This window comes from Saccopteryx bilineata, chromosome 2, assembly GCF_036850765.1.
Source record: "Saccopteryx bilineata isolate mSacBil1 chromosome 2, mSacBil1_pri_phased_curated, whole genome shotgun sequence".
In the NCBI taxonomy this organism is placed as follows: Eukaryota; Metazoa; Chordata; class Mammalia; order Chiroptera; family Emballonuridae; genus Saccopteryx; species Saccopteryx bilineata.
In genome coordinates this window covers 107,063,311-107,088,280 of record NC_089491.1, presented here as the reverse complement: position 1 = coordinate 107,088,280, position 24,970 = coordinate 107,063,311, and the positions used below count along the sequence as shown (strand labels likewise).

At 35.7% G+C, this 24,970-nt stretch overlaps 1 protein-coding gene across 14 annotated transcripts in view; it reads right to left on the bottom strand.

The window, feature by feature from the left end:
• The window catches only part of PPFIA2 (PTPRF interacting protein alpha 2), a 516,618-nt gene that overhangs the window by 67,996 nt on the left and 423,652 nt on the right, over positions 1-24,970 (bottom strand). For all 14 annotated transcript variants that reach the window (XM_066257567.1, XM_066257574.1, XM_066257566.1 and 11 more), the window contains 6 exons: positions 23,486-23,621; positions 13,615-13,835; positions 10,436-10,673; positions 7,051-7,080; positions 3,003-3,133; positions 287-441 (listed from right to left, as the gene is read on the bottom strand). In XM_066257567.1, coding sequence (XP_066113664.1) covers positions 287-441; positions 3,003-3,133; positions 7,051-7,080; positions 10,436-10,673; positions 13,615-13,835; positions 23,486-23,621 — 911 coding nt within the window. The remainder of the gene's footprint in view (positions 1-286; positions 442-3,002; positions 3,134-7,050; positions 7,081-10,435; positions 10,674-13,614; positions 13,836-23,485; positions 23,622-24,970) is intronic.

The following is a 24,970-nucleotide window of genomic DNA, read 5'->3' as shown; positions in this document are numbered from 1 at the left end:
CAGAGTAAGCATTAAATTAAGCACTAATTTATATAGAATTATATATTCTAGCTCTGCTTATTATAGAGAAATCATAAAGACTAAACATTTTATAATACAATATTATTTTTTTGTAACTTTTCTCAGACATTTTTCAACTAAACTCAATTTGTTAAGCTGAATAAAATGAAAAGTTGGTCAGATAGGGAAAAAAAAACAGAAATAAAATAATATATAAAAGAAAAGAGATAGACACTCAGAAGTGACTAAAATGGTTAGCAGTAGAAAATCAATCGTGCATACTTACGGAGCTGCCCAAGTCGTGCTTTTTCTTTTTTACCAAACAAACGTCCTATTGAAGACTTGATTCCCTTCTTCTTGGGGGCTTTGTGAAGAGAGTCTTGGCTGCTGTTGGCACTGCCAAGCCCAAGGCTTTCTGGATCAAGGGAGGCAGATAAACTACTGCAAAAAACAAAAGAGGGCAAATGTTCATTTTAATGTAACATCCACAAGGTATGTAAGACTTGTTTCTTTTACAAATGTATGAACAGAGAAACAAATAGACTTTGGAAGTTATATTCTCCCTTTCAGTTCACCTTCTCTCTTAAGCAAACCAAAGTGTGGTTTTCTTAGCCTTAGAACCCCGCGCCTCTACATTTTCTCTAAGAAAAATTTCTTTTGTCCCAAATGAAATTTTCCCCCTTATTTTCCATACACTCTCAAACTAATCAATGACCATAGGTGGGTTTATTAAATACATGTTAAATGACCTTCTATTATTTAGTTCTTGACCCTTTATTTCTTTCTTGGAGTGATTTTAAAATCTTAAACATAATGACCTTATATAAGAAATTTAAATGTAACTAATAATGAAGTGTAACCTATGGTTTCACTGAATTTTCAACTAGCCATCTTTTTTTTTTTTTTTTTTTCAGTTTGGGAGCCGAATTCACTTAATTTAAAATGATCTGGTTGGGATTCAGAAGTAACAAATGGTGGTGATCACTGTATACTGTAGTTTTTCTTATAATCTTCAAGTATCCTTTTACATGATAATAGCTGGTCTAGGTTCATTTCCTGGTCAATATATTTGACACTGTATTAATAGGAGAAGTTATATAGATATTGCCATACTTTTTTTCCCTACAGTTATTAAATTGACAATACCCTGATGAATTTTTAAATTTCACTTACTCATCCTAATTAATGTGAATTCACATTCTCCAAACTCCAAAAACTATTGGTTTTCATTTATTACAATATATTTCACTCTTTTTTTAGACAGAGAAGGAAGTATATCTTTTAAAGCTGGATTAATCATGTTTTTTAACATTAGAATTAAAAATAAACAAAACAGAAAAAATTATCTGCCAGGACAGAATGTTCTGTTTTAAAAAACATTTGTTATAAAACACAAAGTTCTTAGAAGACAGATGCTTACTTAAAGTATTAATCATCGTTATGTTCAGTTATATAATTATGTATGTAGAGATGCAATGAATGACAGTAAAAAGACATACATTTAAGATTAAATTGCATGCTTCGATTTATTTACACCAGTAATTATTACAGAGATCTGCTTGCAAATTTTTAGGAAGATGGCAAGGACAGTATGAAGAGTCATTATAACAAAGGGAAAAATTCCCGATGTAAACTTACCTTTTCTTTAATAATTTGTAAATTTTTTTTTTCTTTTCTAAGAACCTTTTTCTTGAGGAGCAGCAGCACTCAAAGGAAGGTGTACCTACCAGTCTGCTAAAAGTAAATGAGGCAAAATAATGACTTTTCTAACTGTAATTACTCTTACACTCCAGGCCAAATGTATAGTCTTGTCTTGAGGGGGAGCAGAAAATATCACCCCAAACATGCTACTTTGGCATATGGGTTATTTTAAGCTGAAGACAAGCTGAGTCCAGCACTTTCAGAAGAAGCTTTTACCTCCCCTTCACTGCCTAAAAGAAGTTAGATAAGGGGCCTATATCAGAAAGAGAGCTATTAAGAGAGGTGACTTTTTTTTTAATATCAGAAGGACTTATCTGTATAGCACAGCAAAGATTTATTTACCAAACAGGTAATCTTTTCACCTTTCTATGAATTGTCTTCCTGTCCTTTGAAGCCCCAAATCCTTAACCTCTCCTTCATAGCTCAGGATGATATCTGTATAAACCTTAATATAAGCCTGATGGGCAGGGAATCTCATAGTTTTATGGAGTTCCCATATGAATGAAGTATGTTTATCTTCTGTTAATTAATGTCATATCAATTTAATTTAGACCAGCTAAAGAACTTAGAAGGAAAGAGGGGGAAAGTGTTCTGTCCCTCTACCTTAGAATTCCTTGAGTTTCTGTAACTATTCCGAATCATTTCTTCCTCTCCACTGATTCCACTTTAACAGGAAATACATACCAAAAATAAAAGCTATTCTTATAAATATTGGCAAGTCACAAGACCACAACTATAAAGTTAATTAAAAAAAAAAATTTGAGGCCCTGGCCAGTTAGCTCAGCGACAGAGCGTTGGCCTGGTGTGCAGGAGTCCCGGGTTCGATTCCTGGCCAGGGCACACAGGAGAAGTGCCCATCTGCTCCTCCACCCCTCCCCCTCTCCTTCCTCTCTGTCTTTCTCTTCCCCTCCTGCAGCCAAGGCTCCACTGGAGCAAAGTTGGCCTGAGCGGTGAGAATGGCTCCGTATCCTCTGCCTCAGGTGCTAGAATGGCTCTGGTTGCAACAGTGCAATGTCCCAGAGAGGCAGAGCATCGCCCCATGGTGGGCGTGCCAGGTGGATCCTGGTCAGGCGCATGCAGGAGTCTGTCAGACAGCCTCCCCGTTTCCAACTTCAGAAAAATACAAAAAAAAAAAAAAAATTGACCTCAGAATGAAAACTTGTTCTTTCCACCAGTGATATATACATATTTTTAATTTATTTCACAAGTTGAAATTAAAAAAAGTTACATAAAAATTTTATGCAGTCTCTCTGACCACATTGAAAGAAAGAGGACTGTTTTGCAGAAAGAGTGAGCCATACCTTCTGGCCTCGTTGTGGTAAGAAGAAGGGAGGGTGTGAGTCATCCTGATGGCTCTAGGAGTAGGTGGAGGGGAGGTTTCACATTTAATTGTTGCTTTATCTTCCCGACCATCTTCTTCTACCACTGCAATCTAGAAGTGAAAACAATATAGTCAAATGAACTTTTTCTAAATTTCAACTGAAATGAATAAAAATGGAGAAAAGAGATAGCAAGACTACCTGAGTAAGTCTAACAGAAAAACAAAACAAAACAAAAAAACTCTCGGGGCATACAGGTTTTATATAAAGAAATTCACATTATTAAAGAGTGTGAATTTAATAATTCTTTAAAAGTGAAGATATTTCCATTGAAGTAAACATGGACTCACTACAAAAAAAAATATTTTAGAGTAAATAAATAAACACCATAGCTCAATATGCAGGGACAACAAAAAAGCTATTTTGGAATCTATTTTAATATACTGAAATGTAAATGCTTTTTAAAAAAATTGTACCATATAATTTCACTCTTATGTGGAATTTAATGAACCAAATAAATTAACAAACAATAGAAACAGACTCATAGATTAAGAACATTCAGCTATCAGAGGCAAGGGAGGTTGGAGGGCTGGGTAAAAATAGGTAAAGGGATTAAGTAAATTAAAAAATAAAACAAAAAAACAACTCATAGGCACAGACAACAGTATGGCAACTACCAGAGAGGAAAGGGTTGGGGGGGCAGAAGAGGGTAAAGGGGGTAAACAGTGATGGAGGAGACCTGACTTGGGGTGGTGAACACACAGTACAGTGTACAGATGATGTAGTAAAAAACTGTACTCCTGAAATCTCTATAATTTTATTACCCAATGTCATCTCAATACTATCAATAAGAAATTGGAGCAGCCTGACCAGGTGGTGGCGCAGTGGACAGAGTGTCGGACGGGGATGCAGAAGACCCAGGTCCCAGATTCCGAGGTCACCAGCTTGAGCACGGGATCATCTGGTTTGAGCAAAAGCTCACTGGCTTGAGCCCAAGGTCGCTGGCTCGAGCAAGGGGTTACTCAGTCTGCTGAAGGCCCGCGGTCAAGGCACATATGAGAAAGCAATCAATGAACAACTAAGGTGTTGCAACGCGCAATGAAAAACTAATGATTGATGCTTCTCATCTCTCCGTTCCTGTCTGTCTGTCCCTGTCTATCCCTCTCTCTCTCTCTCTGTCTCTGAAAAAAAAAAAAGAGAGAGAAATTGGAGCAGATTTACTTAAAAAATCCATAGTCATGTTATCATAACATGGACATCTTTTAAGTGGGGGATTTTTGAAGTGAGAAGACAAGTTGTCAAAATGAAGCTTTATCAGATAAAGTGTTTTAAAGCAATCAAGCTAAAGAAATGTATTCCAGGGTGTTTAAAAAATTAGTTGCAGTTGACATCAAAATTACAACTAAACTACAGAACAACCATCACTCAAAACTGCTTGAAATCCAGCTGAATGGAAGTCTTACATCTAGGGAATTAAAGAAAAAACCACATCAAACCCTGGCCATGTTGGCTTAGCAGTAGAGCGTCAGCACTGCATGTGGAAGTCCTGGGTTCGATTCCCAGCTAGGGCACACAAGAGAAGCACCTATCTGCTTCTCCACTCTTCTCCCCTCTCCTTTCTATCTCTCTTCCCCTCCCTCAGCCAAGGCTCCTTTGGAGCAAAGTTGACCCGGGCACTGAGGATGGCTCTGTGGCCTCTGCCTCAGGTGCTAGAATGGCTCCTATTGCAGCGGAGCAACGTCCCAGATGGGCAGAGCATTTCCCCCTGGTGGGCATGTGGGAGTCAGTCTGTCTGCCTCCCTGCTTCTCACTTCGGAAAAAAAAAGAAAAAGAAAAAGCCATATCAATACTGGCAGGAGGGGCGGAGACACTGAACAGGCTAGGCCCACACCCATGTTAGAAAGTTTAAGATCAGGAGGGATATCTTGGTTGCAGAGGTCTCCCCTGAGGAGCAAGGGGTCCCAGCCCCACACCACGCCTCCCAGTACAGGTTCCAGAGCCAGGAAGAGAAGTTCCCACAGCTTCTCACTGCAAAAACCAACAGTGACTACAGTTGAGTGAGACAGAGGGTTGCAGGAGTCCCAGACAGCACTTTTTTTTTTTTTTTTGTACTTTTCTGAAGCTGGAAACGGGGAGAGACAGTCAGACAGACTCCCGCATGCGCCCGACCAGGATCCACCCGGCACGCCCACCAGGGGCGACACTCTGCCCACCAGGGGGCAATGCTCTGCCCCTCCGGGGCGTCGCTCTGCTGCGACCAGAGCCACTCTAGCGCCTGGGGCAGAGGCCAAGGAGCCATCCCCAGCGCCCGGGCCATCTTTGCTCCAATGGAGCCTTGGCTGCGGGAGGGGAAGAGAGAGACAGAGAGGAAGGAGGGGGTGGGGGTGGAGAAGCAAATGGGCGCTTCTCCTATGTGCCCTGGCCGGGAATCGAACCCGGGTCCCCCGCACTCCAGGCCAACGCTCTACCGCTGAGCCAACCGGCCAGGGCCTGCACTTATTTTTTTAATATCACTTTTTTAAGAACATTATATACAAACCATTCTTCTGAATAATGCTTAGAATTTACACTATATAAATAAAATTAAAAAGAAAGGAGTTGAAGTCAGAGATGGATCTGAACACTGGTTTTTCTTATTTGTGTTAATTACTTACCTGCTCTAAGAATATATGTTCTCATCAACGAAATGGAAGTGATGATAACTTGGCTTAGTGTTCTCTTTTGAAGTGTGAATGAAATCGTGCATGAAACTCCTTAACTGAATATGCAACAATTTTAACCCGTGGTTATCTTTCCATAACCTTTCTAACCAATCGGTAATCTCTTCTCTGAATTCTCTGAGGCTGAATTTCTGAATAATACCTTCCCTTTTGACTTTTTTTTTTCTTCTATCCACTGAAATTCTACTCATATATTTTTCTGTTCCAAACTGGAGTCTATTTTGCTTCCTGTATTCAGTATTGATTCTCTTGATTTCATTCTGAACAGGGAAGCAGTGTACAGCACTAACACTATTTTCATATTTTCTATATTCTTATGGCATCAGCGTCCAGGCTGAACCAGGAGAGACTGCCCCTTTTAGGGTCAGCTAATTCCTAGAAAAGGCAAACCAGTTCTCTGGTGTGTGCCTACCTCATGAAAACCAGTCAATCCGTATCTGTATTCTAGACCAAGACCATCTCATCTGTCTCGTTCTTACACTCCAGGAAGCAATATTCCTTTGCCTTAACCATCCCAAGCCAGGTATTAGACAACACTAATAGTGTTGGGACAGCACTATCCCCTAGCAGGGGTCCCCAAACTTTTTACACAGGGGGCCAGTTCACTGTCCCTCAGACCATTGGAGGGCTGCCACATACAGTGCTCCTCTCACTGACCACCAATGAAAGAGATGCCCCTTCTGGAAGTGTGGTGGGGGCCGGATAAATGGCCTCAGGGGGCCGCATGTGGCCTGCGGGCCCTAGTTTGGGGAAGCCTGCTGAGAGCCTACTACAATTATTCAAAACATCCAGTTCTACTCCTCCTTGCCTTGCTTGCCTTGCTTTTCCCACAGAAACCACAGTAACGTCTCCTGACCCACTCTGGCTTCCCTGTGGCCATTCACAGCATCGTGAGCCCAGTCCCCGCAACAAATCTAACAAGTTATCTTTTCTTTGCTATTGTCTCCTGACTTGTTGGCCTCACTATATCCAAATAATAGTAAGTAAAGCCGACCTTTTAAAACAAGCAACATTGCTCTAGTACAGATAGTAAACTATCTAATTCTTTGTATTGACAGTGCTTTAAATATTCTGTAGAAAATCAGGATATGCTGACCATGATCTAATCAATGTTCCAAACAGCATCGACGTAATTTTGTTTTCAAGTTGTTGAAAACAAATTATCCTATTTTAAGAATTCAATACTTAAATAATTTTACTATTTCTTTTTATGTTAATAAAGTATTTCAACTAGAAGGAATATCATTTTAAAGCTTTCATAGGAAAAAACAATATTCAACAAGTCATCATATAGAAGTAATTTTCAGTACCTTTCTCCGGTGTTTCCTTAGATCACTTGGCTGTGATTGGCAGTAATAAAAGCAACATAAAAAACAAACAAACAAACAAAAAAACACTAGTTAATAATTACCATTTGACCATGTTACAAATGTAAATGGTGTCTATAACTTTGGTATATATATTTTTTTCATTCCATTATTTTCTAAATACATGGGCTTATATTTATTGTTAAACATTGTAAAAGCACTCCTCTTCAGAGTTACTTTAGAGAGGGAAGTTCCTGGACAGCAGGGCTGGGGTCATGTTGCCCGTGCACATGCATGAGGTATGAGACATGGACGCCAGGGAATATGAAGCACATAGGGAGTGAGCTAGCCAGAAATAAATATGGAACTATATCCTCCTAGTAATATATAAATGGGAACGAAAACAAGTGCACATAAATGAAGAGTCAGTGCACGTATATGAAGTTTATAAACATTCCCTTTTGTCCCATCTAAGCAGAGCCCTGGACCTCCTTTGGGCAGGTTTGTTGGTTCTGAGGGATCTCAACCTACTGGCTACTAACAAACCCCCCATTCACAAAAGCCAAATCTCTGTCCTCAGTATAACACGTTTCTCGCCATTTTCTTGTTAGTGCGCTTTTACAAAATTTTTTATGAAGCTCATTCTTTATGATTCCATATGTACCTTACTTACTTAATATCTTTGTTTTTCTTATGTAAATAAAATAATTTTTATTAAACTATTACATTATACTTTACATTTTAGTTGTTACCAGAAAATGCATTGATTATACCGTCCAGTATTCTAATTAGATATTGCTAATCTGTTATTTATGTCTTTGTGGTGAGGAACACAACAAGTAAAAGTAAATATAACAAAAAACACAGAAATGTTTGCAAAACATATAAACATTGAAACCCAAACAATGACAATGTCTTTATAATCTGTATTTTCTGTTCCTAAAATTTCTAATCTTCCTTTGAATATTCAAACATGGATTATACCCAACAAAATTATTTTTCCTTCAATATTCTCTACATGTAAAAGTAAACCTACCTGTTTCACTATAACAATAGTGAATTGATGACAGACTTTCATTAGGTAACAGGGACTTCCTAGATTTCATTTCTTACTTTTCTAAGTCAGATATTGAACGTTTTAAATACTCTTTAACTCTTAGGTAATATTCTAAATATTTTTTAGAATGTTTATTTCATGGACATCCCTTAATTATAAAGTTCACTGTGGAAAATATTGCCTCAGCATATAAATATTAAATATTTTAAAAACATTAAAGTATTTAAACATTAAATATTTTAAGTACTCTAATTAGAGCACAACAATGTTCATTTACCAGTGATTAATTTATGACTGACTACACAAGAAAATGCATGAAATCCTTGTCACACATACAAACATCATATTTGTTATAGTATTTTATTTTATAATTATAAAAATAATAACACTGTCAAGGATTATGATGCTAATGTTTATGAAAATATTTGAAAGTTCAAAACACTGCTGTAATAATGTAAGGAAATAACAGTAGGGCAGAAATAACCAAAGTCGTCTTGCCTTGAATGTTGACTAAATTATGGTCTGTGAACCAAGATTCTCACTTTGCTTTAGTAATAAGCAGGGCATTAATATATGTACCGTGTTATAAATATGCAGGAAATAAGCCGGAGACAATATCATTTTAGTTATCAAAATCAGGTGGATGGTTTCTAGATTTCTAAAATAAATAGATCATAATGTGTCTTTATTGCCTTATATGTCAGTACTTTAGCTAAATTGTGTGCTGTGCTGTATCTGGGTGATTTTGATTAGTTGCTGTTTTTCCTGATTGGCCATTATCTGTGCTACTTTGAAAACATTCTTAATGTAAAGTCTGGAAATTAGCAGAGACTAGAGGACTCACTGGTTTAATGGTTTAAGTAGATAACTATTTGCTTTTTTTAATCTCACCTTTCTCTTATATAGACTTTATTTCATGGACATTCTTTAACTATAAAGTTTGCTATGGGAAATATTGCCTCAGCATGTAAATAGTTTTCCATTTCAGTTTTCAGTTGCATAATCAAAGAAAGAGATACCTTAACTTACGTGCATAACAGAAATTTTGTGAAGAGAAAATAAAAACATAAAAATAATTATTTATATGGTTTTCCTCTAGAGGTGAGAGCACTATATAGTATATAATTTATTAGCCATATTGCAAATTATTCCAACAGATTTATTTTAAAATACCATTTAGAAAATAAATTAAACTTGTTTGTTTGGATATTACATACACACACAGGCACACACATATACACATACACAGAGACACTGTGAACTTTGATAGAAGCTTCACAACCTTCTTACCTTCACAATATACACTTTATATTTTCTGTAGTATTATTCATTTCTCCTCCATGTGTTAGGTTTGTGTTATATTTTACAGTTTATCAACTATTATTTTACTTATTTGCATTTTAATTAAACTCTATCCACAAACTCTTTCATTTTAGTAGAAATTTTATGGTTTTTATAATATAGTTTGAATATTCATTACAAAAACAGAATTTTACCTTCATAAATATTTCAGAGTATTTAAATTTTCATTGTTATTGTCAGTTCAACATATTTGCAGGTAAAAATCCAGCTCCACCTGCTAGCTGTTTTGAACAAGGGCAATTGACTCATCCTCTCAAAGCCTTCATTACCTTTGCTCTCTATTGACGTAATAACCTCACAATTTCAAATGTTATCATGAGAATTCAATGATCAGGCATTGTAGCATTTAGTAGTTACTACTCCCAAATTTTCCAGGGGTTTTCCTATACTGTTTTTAGCAAGGGGCACTTGATTCCTACCAATTCATGCTTTTATCATTTAATTTGAAATATACAGCTAAATGAAGTAAAGAATTAAATAATGAAGAAATATGAGAATGCTGACATGAAATTCTAAAGCAAATTGGGAATTTGCTGCTATTGCTTTTGATGACTTTTCTTACTAAAATTATTTGATAGTTTGTATACATAAAATTATAACATTCTGTATTGATGTATTGAAGCAATTATAATAAATAATTAATTTCTGTTACTTATTGTGCTAATAAACAATCTCAATTTATTTCATCAAGATGTCATTAATAAAAATGTACTTTATGATATAAGTCATTTAGATTTCTAATGTACTATTTAGATTCCTACTTGTTTTACTTCTTATACAACCGTGGAAAAATGATACATTTTCCTCATCTGATAATGGGATTAATAATTGTACTTACCACATAGAGTTTTTGTGAAAAAAAAAAAAGAAACAATAAAAAAACAGAGAAAGACATCAGATTAGAATAAACACCCAATCAGTATCATTACTCCTAGTGGCAGCAAAGTTTCTCTGGCCCCAGCATCATACCAGTGTCATGACTCCCATCCGGTCCATTTCCCTGGCAGGACTTCGCGGGGTGAGCTTTGGCGTCGAGTGTCCACTGGGGGGAGATGAACTGGCCAGTGAGGAAGCGGTGACCGAGGCAGTGATGGAGGTACCTGGGTGGACTCTCGCTAAATTCAGGCCTTCTAGGCTCACACTGGCTACCCTATTCTCAATTTCTTCAGCACGTAACTCTGTAGATTCCTTTTCTTCTTGAATTAGCCTGAAAGATATGGTTTAATTTGTTCCATTATATACTCCAATAATGCTAAGTCAATAAAAACTTCTCTGTGATCATATTATACCAAACCTAATATTTTCATCTTTTTTTTTTCTCTTGGAAATAGAACTTTCAATAAATTCCAGAGACTTTCTGGCTGAAATTTAGAAAACCCTTCCCTCCAAGTGACCCATAATTCCTTTCCACTTCCAGTTTTATCCTCTTTCTATGCTACAATCTGCAAAAACATCTCACCTGCCTAATTAATTTGTGCCATTAATTCCTTGGGGGGTGGGGGAGGAGCGGGAAGCACCAACTCTTAGTAGTGCCTTTTCATATGTGCCTTGACCCAGCAAGCTTGGAGTTTCGAACAAGTGACCTCAGCATTCTGGATTGATGATATGCCATTAATCCTAAACTTACATTTGAACTCAGATACTGATAAATGACAATTTTAGAAGCTTGGAATTCAGCAAAGTTATTGAAGCTTATCTCCAAACCAATAACAAAGTATAATTGATAAAAAAATCTTCAATAATTCATAATTATCATTTGGTCAAATAAGACATTAAGGTTTTTTTTAAAACATTAATACCTATTTAGCCAAATCACCTTCAAATAAGCACTGTGCAATTTAATAATGTAGAGATCATATGATAGATAGATAGTAAAAATTAAACTGTTTTTGTTAATCCTTTTGAGAAGACAAAGCACCAACTATTGTTCTTTTCCTTTAAATAGGAACAAGCTTTAAGAATGTATATATATTAGGTGTATTATACAAGAACACAAAGAATAAAACTTTAGCTCAGTTGCAGAAGGTTCCTATTTAAGTTGAATCTATATACATTTTACACATTTTTTATAATAAAACAGTGTACCAGTATAGTTTGCTTGAAAAAAAGTAGACAGAAACCTTCTGACATATTTCCTCTTAAACTATACATGGCTTATTGTGATCTCCAATCACATATACTCCTTAATTTCAAGGGTGTGATCACTGCATTTTTTTCCATATTTACTTTGGAAGACACTTTGGCAGTTTCTTACAAAATTACACATTCTCTGACCATATGATCCAGTAATTATGTTTCTAGATATTTATTCGAATGAGTTGAAAACCGATGTTCATACAAATACCTGTACATGGATGTTTTTTAGCAGCCTTATTTAAAATTGCAAAATTTGAAGCAAACAGATATCCTTCAGTAGGTAAATAAATAAACTGGAATATTATTCAGCACTAAAAGAAAATGATCTATGAAGCCATGAAAAGACATGGAAGAGCATTAAATGCATGTGACTAAATGAAAGAGCCAACCTGAAAAGGCTACATATTATATGATTACAATGATATGACACTGTGGAAAAGGCAAAACTATGGAGCCAGTAAGAGGTCAGTAGTTGCCAGGGATTGGGGTGGGAAGAAAGGTGAACAGGTTGAACACAGCACATCTTTAAGGCAGTGAAAATAGTCAGTTTGATATCGTATTGATAGACAGATGTTATTATACATTCTTCCAAATGCATACAATGTACAACACCAAGAGTAAACCATAAGGTAAACTATGGATTTGGGGTGATTATAATGTGTCAATTTAGGATCATCAGTTGTAACAAACATACTACTGTAGTGAAACGTGTTGATTATGGGGGAGGATATGCATGTGTGAATTCAGGGGGAATACAGGAATATCTTTGTATTTCCCCTTAATTAAATTTGCTGTGAATTTTAAACTGCTCTAAAAATAAAGTCAATAATATATTAAGAAGCACATTTAATCTTTTTAAAAAGATTTTATTTATTGACTTTACAGAGACAGGAGAAAGAGAAGAAGGGAGCGAGAAGTAACAACTCATAATTGCTTCACTTTAGTTGATTGATGATTGCTTATCGCATGTTCAGTGACCAGACAAGCCCATGGTTTCAAACCAGCCACCTCAGCATGCCGTGTCAACACTTTATCTACCTTGCCACCACAGGCTAGGCACATTTAGTCTTAATTATAACTAGTGATGCCATCCAGGTGAGAAGCTATTATCATGCACAATATGGTGATGATAGTGTATACTTAGGTAGCTTTGAATCAGAATAGGAGGTCAACAGATTAAAGCTTGAGCCAGAAAGAAGCAATAAAGGCATGGTTTAAAATAGTAAAAACTGCTAAACAGTAAAAAAAAAACAAAAACTTAAGAATGGTTTCCCGATGTTTGAAAGAAAACAAGTCCACCAGACACGATAGAGTTCTTTAATGGGGTTAGTCAAATTAATGATGAAAAGAAAAGAGACTGTGGATGTTATTGGAATTCAAGAAAAGATTTATACATAAATTAAAATTTAAATGATCAGTGACATTTTTCAGTATTTGAAATATTATTATATACTTTCTAGTCTAAAATGTTATCTACTTTTTGAAACTGTTTATTATTAGTGTGTGGTGAGAGTACCTTTTTTCATACCTACTTTGAAACAATTCAATCAGAGTTAATTTTACTTCACTGTCTAAATATTTTTAAGAAACTGAGTGCACATTAATTTGCATGCTATTTAGTACCTTTAATTCAGTGTTAAATGTACTATACTTTAAGAATGTATCTTATCATCATAAATAACATTTAAGTAGTAAATTATAATTTTAAGAGTGCTTTGAAATTCATTGGCAATTTTATCTTTAGCTCATTCTTTTGTATTTCCCTTCTATCATGTCTGTTTGTTTCATGTGCGTTCCTTACAAAATCTATCCTAATTGCATATGGGACATATACAGATATCCAGGGAATTTTGTGAAGATGCACATTCTGAATCAGTAGGCATGGGGTGAGTATAAAACTCTGCAGTTCTAACACCCTCCCAGGCAATGCCAATGCTTCTGGATCTGATGATCACATTTTTAGTATCAAGGTCTCCTAATTCCTGGAAACCATCAGTAATAATTGAACTCACCTGATTTCTTTGTTGATGGCATCCAATTGTTCCTGAAGCATCATAGCTAGAGTCTGGGCATCAGAATGACCACTTGGGGAGAGAAGATCCATTGAGCTAAAAATTGTTTCTCTGTCATCATCATCAATATCTGATATTTCTGTGTCGCTTTCAAAAGGGTGGCTGCTTAACACTCCAATTTGTTGAGTTCTGTTCCACTCATGATCTCCAAGAGATTTAACCTAAATGTAAATAAACAATATAGTATTTATCCCATTGTTCATTTTCAAAGCAATATTCTTCACTTGATCTTAGCCAAAAGGCCAAGAAGTGAACACAGTAATATCCTGAAAAACAACAGAAAAACACACATGCTTTTATAGATAATTTAGCAAAAGCTGAACTGATTGTTACCATTTTAATGTATTAGTTCAATAAAAGAGATCCTTGGCATTTTATGTAATGGAGAGTATTGTCAGCATAAATATCAAGATATTAATAAATAAAAACAATAACTAATAAACTTCCCCACGACTTCTAGCTCAGCCACCAAATCAAGGTAACAATTATGTCAAAGCATTTGAGTTTCCAAAATTTCTTTTTGTTTATAAATTATCCCTTTCTATTTGCATGTATTCAAGCATTCTCATTTCTGGTACTAGACTTATCTACACTTTTGTATTACAGTCTGGGACTACAAAGATTATCATACAGCAAATTAAACAAGAATTCTTTCCCCAACAGTCATTTACATAAATTCTAACTAAATATTATTTTTAAATATTGCAAAGTAATTTAATTACATTTCCAGTGATCTGGTCACATAAATGTCTGATTGATTTTTAAGCCTAAGGTATACTAATTTAAATGACTATGTTTTAAATGATGTAATAAATCCTCATGTGAATGAAATTCTCAAGTAATTATTAAAGCAGTGTCTTTTCAAGCTGTAATCCAAAGGTTTGAGAAGTTTGGGAGGAAAAAAGGAGGTCCTAGACTTTTCTTCTGTTTAAAAATACTTGTTTTTAATTTTTGTGATGATGTAAAAGAATTAGGGGGAGAGGACCACATAATACTGTCAAGTATTTATTTAAAATTTAATAACCTGAATTAACTTTTGTATTACAAATTTTTTGGTACGAATTAGTATTAATTTATTATCTATATAATAATAGAAATAAACTAAGAACTTAATTTATTCTTCATTTATCTATTCATTCAACAACTATTGAATGTCTACTATGAGGGATTGCTTTGTATATAACATAGGGACCAATTAAAAAACTAAGGGTTGGTGGGTGACGTCAGATTAATGGCACAGTAGGAAGTGATACCAATAAATCTCCCCCAAAACTCAACAAGATCTTCCACCAGAAAGAGAAAAACCTATCCTTGGAGCCTCCAGATGTTTTGCAATACACCCAAAGGTATGGTCAAGTGAAAAATTGGCTAAATATATAATCAAACCCCGAAGGAAATAGGGAGTAAGAAATGCTCCGCCTTCCTCACTAACCTAAATAGGGCTGCTTTCACTGGGAACTGAGAATATAGAAACTAAGATGGGCAAAGGGGGTGAATAGATCCAGGCTGCGGCACAAACGGCTGAACCAGGCTGTGGCATGAAGATCCAAGCTGAGGAAAAACTGTAACTATGGCAACCCAGGCAATACAAGCTAACATTCGCGCCAAACCCAGACAAAGAAAGACAAGTGGGGCAGCCATTTTCCCCGATCTCCTGGTTGGCGCGTGCAGATAGTGGTCAAGAGATTCCTCCGAGCACCTCAGGAGTGGACACCCGTGTTATCCCACATAGGGGCAGAGTCAGAGGCCTCTGTGTGGGCCAAAAGCGGAATCTCCAGGCCACCCCAGCGCCCTGAAAAAGCCGCACACGGGGAGGGAGCAAGATCCAATTCCAACACTGGAACTTTTCCGTGCGGGCGGGGGTTTCACTCAGAGGGTGAGGTGGCCGGCCTGATTCCTGGTCTGTGTGCACAGATAGTGAGCGAGAGATTCCTCCGAGTGCCTCAGCAGTGGGCGCCCATGTTATCCCACAGAGGGGCAGAGTCAGGAGCCTTTGTGTGGGCCAAAAGCGAAATCTCCAGGCTGCCCCAGCACCCTGAAAAAGCTGCGCACGGGAAGGGAGCAAGAGCCAATTCCAACGGTGGAACTTTTCCGTGTGGGCGGGGCTTTCACTCAGAGTGTGAGACTGCTGGCCTGATATCCTGGTCTGCGCACAGATAGTGAGTGAGAGTTTCCTTCAAGCACCCCGGGAGTGGTTGCCCGCCCATGTTACCGGACAGAGTGGCAGAGCCAGAGATCTTTGAGTGGGTGGAAGCCCTGCCTGATTATGCTAGCAGCTCTGACTGACTGAGCCTTACCCAGAGCCCTGTGCTGAGTGGGAATAGAGTGGGGAGTTGCCAGCTCTTTGAGCCTCTTACTATCCAGGCAGAGGCAACCCCATAGCTGGATTATCAGGCTACTAATTGAGGAAGGAAAGACTAGGAGAGAGGCTGCAGGAACACGGACTCTCTCACTGTTGGAGCCTATAAATGCTAATGAGCCTCGATTGCCAACGAGACTGAAGCACAATAGATGACATTGCCATAGAGACTTATCAACTGCAAACCTCTACCTGAGCGTGCCAAAGGGGCAGAACCCGGGGTACCGAGTCACCGACCAGGAAGAGGGAGAGAAAAGAAAAAGCAAGAAGATAACTTCTCAAAATCAAGAATAACCCACAGACTTTATAACCTATCCCATTTTATTATATTTGTTCGTTTGTTTCTCTTATCTTCATTCTTGATTTTTTTTTTCCTCCTCCAATTTTGTCATTTAACTCTCTGCCGGTCTTACTCTCTCCTCTCCTTGAACTACACTACCCATAAGTGTTACATCTCCCATTATCTTTTCTTTCCTCTTCCTTTCACTCTATGAGGGTTGCACTCCAAAACCCTTAACTCTCTCTCTCTGTTTTTCTCTTCTCTTTTTTCTTTTTTCTCCTTCTAGTGGTTTCCTCTTTTTTTCTCTCTCTCTTTCTTTTCTCCCTCTATATTAGTTTCTTCCTATCTCCTTTATGTCTCCTCTCATTCAAACCTCAATAATGAACAAATTATCTTATCTTGGTCTCAAACTTATGTTTGTGGCATTTCAGGAGTTTTTTCCTTCACCTTTTTAACTCACTAGCAGTGCTCCCATCCCTGGCTCTCCATTTTATCTAGTTCTTGTACCACTAAATACAATAGTAATTTTTTAATTTGTCCCTCCATTTTCCTGTTTCCCTCTTATTCCTCTCATAATAATTCTTAGTCAACCGACACCTAAAAGCAAATCATTTTATTCTTGACCCAAATTTTTTCCTTATTTGCTTTTTGTGGGTCCATATCCCATTTCTTTTTCTTTTTTTATTTTTCTTTTTTGCCCCTTTATTACTTCTCCCCAATTCAGGCCCTCCATTACAGGCATTGTTTGTTCTATTTGTACAATATAATTCACAGTTCACCACAAGATTTTCTCAAGAAAGAGGGGAGAGGAGAGGAGAGGAAAAAAGGAGGGAGGGAAGTAATTTTCTTTTTTTAATTTTAATTTAATTTATTTTTTCTTTATTTAATTATTAATTAAAAAGAAAACAACTCTTTTTTATTTTTTTATTTTTTAACTTTTTATTCTTTATTAAATATCATTAATACTATCAACAAAACCACCCTCAGATGCCATTAAGGAAGAGAAAGTCAAATATCATGGATACAAAAGAAAGAGAGGTAACAAAGATAAATGTGGAAAAATTTATGGAGAAAAAATTTAATATATTGGAAACCTTGGAGTTAAACGACAGAGAATTTAAAATAGAAATCCTAAAAATACTCAGAGATATACAAGAAAACACAGAAAGGCATTTTAGGGAGCTCAGAAAACAACTCAATGAACATAAAGAATATACTTCCAAGGAAATTGAAACTATAAAAACAAATCAAACAAAGATGAAAAACTCAATTCACGAGCTGAAAAAGAGGTAACAAGCTTAGCTAATAGAACAGGCCAGATAGAAGGTAGAATTAGTGAAATAGAAGACAAGCAACTTGAGGCACAACAGAGAGAAGAAGAAAGAGACTCAAAAATTTAAAAAATGAGATAGCCCTACAGGAATTATCTGACTCCATCAAAAAGAATAACATAAGAACAATAGGTATATCAGAGGGAGAAGAGTTAGAAAATAGAATGGAGAACATACTCAAACAAATAATAGATGAGAACTTCCCAAGCCTGTGGAAAGAACTAAAACCTCAAATTCAAGAAGCAAACAGAACTCCGAGTTTTCTTAACCTCAACAAACCTACTCCAAGGCACAACATAATGAAATTGGCACAAACCAACGGCAAAAAAAAAATTTCTCAAGTCAGCCAGGGAAAAGAAGAATACAACATATAAAGGAAAGCCCATTAGATTATCATCCGATTTCTCAACAGAAACTCTACAAGCTAGAAGAGAGTGGACCCCAATATTTAAAGTCCTGAAAGAGAGGAACTTTCAGCCACGAATACTATACCCATCAAAGCTATCCTTCAAATATGAAGGAGAAATAAAAACATTCACAGATACAGAAAAGATGAGGGAATTTATCATCAGAAAACCCCCACTCCAGGAATTACTAAACGGGGTTCTCCAATCAGATACAAAGAACAACAACAAAAAAAAAAACAAAGCCACAAGTAAAAGCTCCAAGAAGAACACAATAAAACCAAATTTAAACTGTGACAACATCAAAAAGAAAGGGGGGCAGAGGAAGGAGATTAACAGTAGCAAAGGACGATGGAGTGCAAAAGTACTCACAAAATAGTGTACTACAATGAACAGGGTAGAAAACCATTTCATTACTTAAAGGTAACCACCATTGAAAAAACCACCACAGAAGCACATGATTTAAAAAAAATAGCAACAGAGGAAAGATGTATGGAATACAACCAAATAAAAACAAAAGATAGAAAAACGAAAGAGAAGGATCAAACAAGACACAAAACTAACAGAAAGCAATCTATAAAATGGCAATAGGGAACTCACAAGTGTCAATAATTACACTAAATGTAAACGGATTAAACTCACCAATATAAAGGCACAGAGTAGCAGAATGGATTAAAAAAGAAAATCCAACTGTATGCTGCCTACAAGAAACTCATCTAAGTAACAAGGATAAAAACAAATTCAAAGTGAAAGGCTGGAAAACAATACTCCAAGCAAATAACATCCAAAAAAAAAGCAAGTGTAGCAATACTCATATCTGATAATGCTGACTACAAGACAGCAAAAGTACTCAGAGACAAAAATGGCCATTTCATAATGGCTAAGGGGACACTGAATCAAGAAGACATAACAATTCTTAATATATATGCACCAAACCAAGGAGCACCAAAATATATAAGACAGCTACTTATTGCCCTTAAAACAAAAACTGACAAAAATACAATCATACTTGGAGACCTCAATACACCGCTGATGGCTCTAGTTCGGACATCCAAACAGAGAATCAACAAAGATATAGTGGCCTTAAACAAAACACTAGAGCACCTGGATATGATAGACATCTACAGAACATTTCATCCCAAAGTGACTGAGTATACATTTTTCTCCAGTGTACATGGATCATTCTCAAGAATTGACCATATGTTGGGCCACAAAAACAACATCAGCAAATTCAGAAAAATCGAAGTTGTTCCAAGCATATTTTCTGATCATGAAGCCTTGAAACTAGAATTTAATTGCAAAAAAGAGGAAAAAAATCCCACAAAAATGTGGACACTAAACAACATACTTTTAAAAAATGAATGAGTTAAAGAAAAAATAAGTGCAGAGATCAAAAGATATAGACAGACAAATGAAAATGACAATACGACATATCAGAATCTATGGAATGCAGCAAAAGCAGTGATAAGAGGGAAGTTCATATCACTTCAGGCCTATATGAACAAACAAAAGAGAGCCCAAGTGAACCACTTAACTTCCCACCTTAAGGAACTAGAAAAAGAAGAACAAAGACAACCCAAAAGCAGCCGAAGAAAGGAGATAATAAAAATCAGAGCAGAAATAAATGAATTAGAGAACAGAAAAACTATAGAAAAAATTAATAGAACAAGGAGCTGGTTCTTTGAAAAGATCAACAAAATTGACAAACCTTTGGCAAGACTTACCAAGGAAAAAAGAGAAAGAACTCATATAAACAAAATCCAAAATGAAAGAGGAGAAATCACCACGGACATCGTAGATATACAAAGAATTATTGTAGAATACTATGAAAAACTTTATGCCACTAAATTCAACAACCTAGAAGAAATGGATAAATTCCTAGAACAATACAACCTTCCTAGACTGAGTCAAGAAGAAGCAGAAAGCCTAAACAGACCTATCAGTAGAGAAGAAATAGAAAAAACCATTAAAAACCTCCCCAAAAATAAAAGTCCAGGCCCTGACGGCTATACCAGCGAATTTTATCAAACATTCAAAGAAGACTTGGTTCCTATTCTACTCAAAGTCTTCCAAAAAATTGAAGAAGAAGCAATACTTCCAAACACATTTTATGAGGCCAACATAACCCTCATACCAAAACCAGGCAAGGATGGCACAAAAAAAGAAAACTACAGACCAATATCTCTAATGAATACAGATGCTAAAATACTAAACAAAATACTAGCAAATCGAATACAACAACATATTAAAAAAATAATACATCATGATCAAGTGGGATTCATCCCAGAATCTCAAGGATGGTTCAACATATGTAAAATGGTTAACGTAATACACCATATCAACAAAACAAAGAACAAAAACCACATGATCTTATCAATAGACGCAGAAAAGGCTTTTGATAAAATACAACACAATTTTATGTTTAAGACTCTCAACAAAATGGGTATAGAAGGAAAATATCTCAACATGATAAAGGCCATATATGATAAACCATCAGCTAACATTATATGAAATGGCACAAAACTGAGGGCTTTCCCCCTTAAATCAGGAACAAGACAGGTTGTCCACTCTCTCCACTCTTATTAATGTACTAGAGGTTCTAGCCAGAGCAATCAGACAAGACAAATAAATAAAAGGCATCCATATCGGAAAAGAAGAAGTAAAGGTATCACTTTTTGCAGATGATATGATCCTATACATTGAAAACCCCAAAGAATCCACAAAAAGACTACTAGAAACAATAAGCCAATACAGTAAGGTCGCAGGTTACAAAATTAACATACAGAAGTCAATAGCCTTTCTATATGCCAACAATGAAACATCTGAGAACGAACTCAAAAGAATAATCCCCTTCACGATTGCAACAACAACAACAAAAAATACTTAGGAATAAATGTAACAAAGAACATAAAGGACTTATATAATGAAAACTATAAACCATTGTTAAGGGAAATCGAAAAAGATATAATGAGATGGAAGAATATTCCTTGTTCTTGGTTTGGAAGAATAAATATAATCAAGATGGCCATATTACCCAAAGCAATATACAAATTTAATGCAATTCCCATCAAAATTCCAATGACATTTTTAAAAGAAATGGAGCAAAAAATCATCAGATTTATATGGAACTATAAAAACCCCCGAATAGCCAAAGCAATCCTAAAGAAAAAGAATGAAGCTGGGGGCATTATAATACCTGACTTCAAACTATATTATAGGGCCACAACAATCAAAACGGCATGGTATTGGCAGAAAAATAGACACTCAGACCAATGGAACAGAATAGAAAACCCAGAAATAAAACCACATATATATAGTCAAGTAATTTTTGATAAAGGGGCCAACAACACACAATGGAGAAAAGAAAGCCTCTTCAATAAATGGTGCTGGGAAAACTAGAAAGCCAAATGCAAAAGAATGAAACTGGACTACAGTTTGTCCCCCTGTACTAAAATTAACTCAAAATGGATCAAAGATCTAAACATAAGACCTGAAACAATAAAGTACATCGAAGAAGACATAGGTACTCAACTCATGGACCTGGGTTTTAAAGAGCATTTTATGAATTTGACTCCAAAGGCAAGAGAAGTGAAGGAAAAAATTAATGAATGGGACTACATCAGACTAAGAAGATTTTGCTCAGCAAGAAAAACTGATATAAAAATAAACAGACAGCCAACTAAATGGGAAATGATATTTTCAAACAACAGCTCAGATAAGGGCCTAATATTCAAAATACACAAAGAACTCATAAAACTCAACAATAAACAAACAATCCAATAAAAAAATGGGAAGAGGACATGAACAGACACTTCTCCCAGGAAGAAATACAAATGGCCAACAGATATATGAAAAGATGCTCATCTTCTTTTGTTATTAGAGAAATGCAAATCAAAACTGCAATGAGATACCACCTCACACCTCTTAGATTAGCTATTATTAACAAGACAGATAATAGCAAATGTTGGAGAGGCTGTGGAGAAAAAGGAACCCTCATTCACTGTTGGTGGGACTGTAAAGTAGTACAACCATTTTGGAAGAAAGTATGGTTGTTCTTCATAAAACTGCAAATAGAACTACCTTATGACCCAGCAATCCCTCTACTGGGTATATACCCCCAAAACTCAGAAACATTGATACGTAAAGACACATGCAGCCCCATGTTCATTGCAGCATTATTCACAGTGGCCAGGACATGGAAACAACCAAAAAGCCCATCAATAGATGACTGGATAAAGAAGATGTGGCACATATACACTATGGAATACTACTCAGCCATAAGAAATGATGACATCGGATCATTTACAGCAAAATGGTGGGATCTTGATAACATTATACGAAGTGAAATAAGTAAATCAGAAAAAACCAGGAACTGCATTATTCCATACGTAGGTGGGACATAAAGTGAGACTAAGAGACATTGATAAGAGTGTGGTGGTTACGGGGGGAGGGGGGAGAGGGAAAGGGAAAGGGGGGGAGGGGCACAAAGAAAACTAGATAGAAGGTGACAGAGGACAATCTGACTTTGGGTGATGGGTATGCAACATAATTGAACGACAAGATAACCTGGACATGTTATCTTTGTATATATGTATCCTGATTTATTGATGTTGCCCCATTAAAAAAATAAAATTATTAAAAAAAAACAACTAAGGGTTGCAAAAAAGAAAAGAGAGGATTTGTACAAATAAAAATAAGCAGGTTATATAGTATTTTGGACACATAAATGTAATTGGAAGGACAAAACATACTTAGGACATGAAGAAACTATAATATATTTTCCAAGAAATGCAACTATTGTATATAACTTACTGAATATACATAACTTATAAATTTTAAGTTACTTAGTGTGTGAAAGGCTGGCATTGTAGCCGATCATGGACAGTTCTCTACAAACACCTTCAATAGTCTATGGACATTCTTCCCAAACTGTTTTTCAAATAGTAATTATAATTAAAATATTTAATTAATATTAATTAACAGTATGAATGTCATTATTTAGGTGCCCAAGCAAACCAAACTACTTTTCTTTGCCAAAATAGAGTAATGGATAAAAGCATGGAAATTAAACCCACATAGACATAGGCTCATGCTTTGATCCTATTACTTTGCTGGTTATGTAGTTGAATACTGTATTTAGAATTCCTGATCTTCAATATTTTCATATCTGAAATTAGTATAAAAATAGTAAACAATTCATAAGGTTGTATGGATAAATAACAGGAAATGCTTGGTTGAACTTCTAGCATATAGTAGGGATTTTAATTTTATGTTAGGTATTTTTTTTTTTAGATATAGTTTTTAAAATATGTCATCAATCACATTGAGACTAATAAAAATGCTGGAATTTTAAATCTTCTCGGTATTAAAATTCTATCCAAAATGGAATAGTGTATGTACTTAAACCCATCAAACACTTGGAATAAAAAAGTTTAACCTTTGGCTCATCTCTTCGCACACCCATGCGGCCTCTCCGTGGTCTTCTTATTACTTTTGTTGTTCGGTAGTCAGACTGGCTGTCCACGAGGGAACCAACGGAATAGCGCAACTCAGCTGAGGTGTCCAGATGAGTCCTGGCAGAAGGAAAAATATGAAATACAGCCCATCGACAAAACTAAACTTACCAGCAAATCACTACCCACTTCTTAATTGGCAATAAAGCTTTAACCCTCAAAGAAATAGACTTCAAGAAAAGAAAACTGATGAATTGTCATGACCTTTTGAGTTCTCTTCAAAGGCTCAAGTTTTTTTCCCCAAAGGTCTAGTGCATTTTCTCTGTTTAGAATATAAAGTCTTTCTGTTCATTAGTTAATATTTTCAAGTGTGGCAGAACAACCGAGCATGTTAACATTGACACCCAAGATCCAGAGGCCCAAATTCTGGTAATTCTATTGAGTGTGAACTGTTCAGTGGATATCCCGATATATGCTATTTGTTACCATATTTGTTTTAAACAGTCTTCATTAATCTAAAAGATAAAAATGTATAAACTTTTTTCTGTTTTTCAACATTCTATTTTTTTATTTAGAAAAGTAACAAAATGTTTAAAACCAGATTGACCCAAGGTTAATAAAGTTATTTTTTAATAAAATAGACTGTACCACCAAAATAATTTTTTAGCTTTTGAGGAAATATTGATCTAAAAAAAATTAAGAAAAAATCTTTTAATAAGCACATCTGATTTTGAAATTTACTTAGAGATGAAAAAGTTGGAATATTCCAACTGTGAAATACTGTCACTGTTATTAAATATGCATAATAATAAAGTACACTGTAATTAAAGTGAAATAAAAGTTTCTACAGGAGCATTATTTATATAGCGATCTACAGCAAATTCAGTTTATTACTACAACAATGATGATAACAGCGGCAACATGCTATTCTACAAAATGATTTATCATCAGAAGCAAATATGCTTAAAGCTCTGTTTATTCTTGAACTTGGACTCCTGCTGATCTATGTTCTTGTCCTTAGTTATCTTTGTGAACAAAGCATTTCCAAATATTTGGCAAGATTAAAAGAGGTTAGCTGAAGTCTGAGTGTACACACGGGTAGAAGATACCAACTGATGGCAAGTTCTTGTTTTGCCAAATAGGACGTTAAAGCAAGTGAACTAAGAAATCATCCCTGAGATAGATGATGGCATTGTTTTTTTTACAACAGTGAAGGTGAGATTTAATGAAACAAACTGTTTTTTGGGTCTTTTTGTTTTTAAATTTTGGCTTAATCATGTATAAAAACTAACGAACAAGGCCATGGTCATAAACGGCCATGGTACATAAATGGTCTATCTCTTTGGCAGAGTAATAAGTTTCATGAAGACAAACATATTTCCATCACAATTATATGCTTGAAGAGTTATTCCCAGCATATATAAAGCACTTAATAAATATCTGACAGGATAATGAACAAATAAATTGAT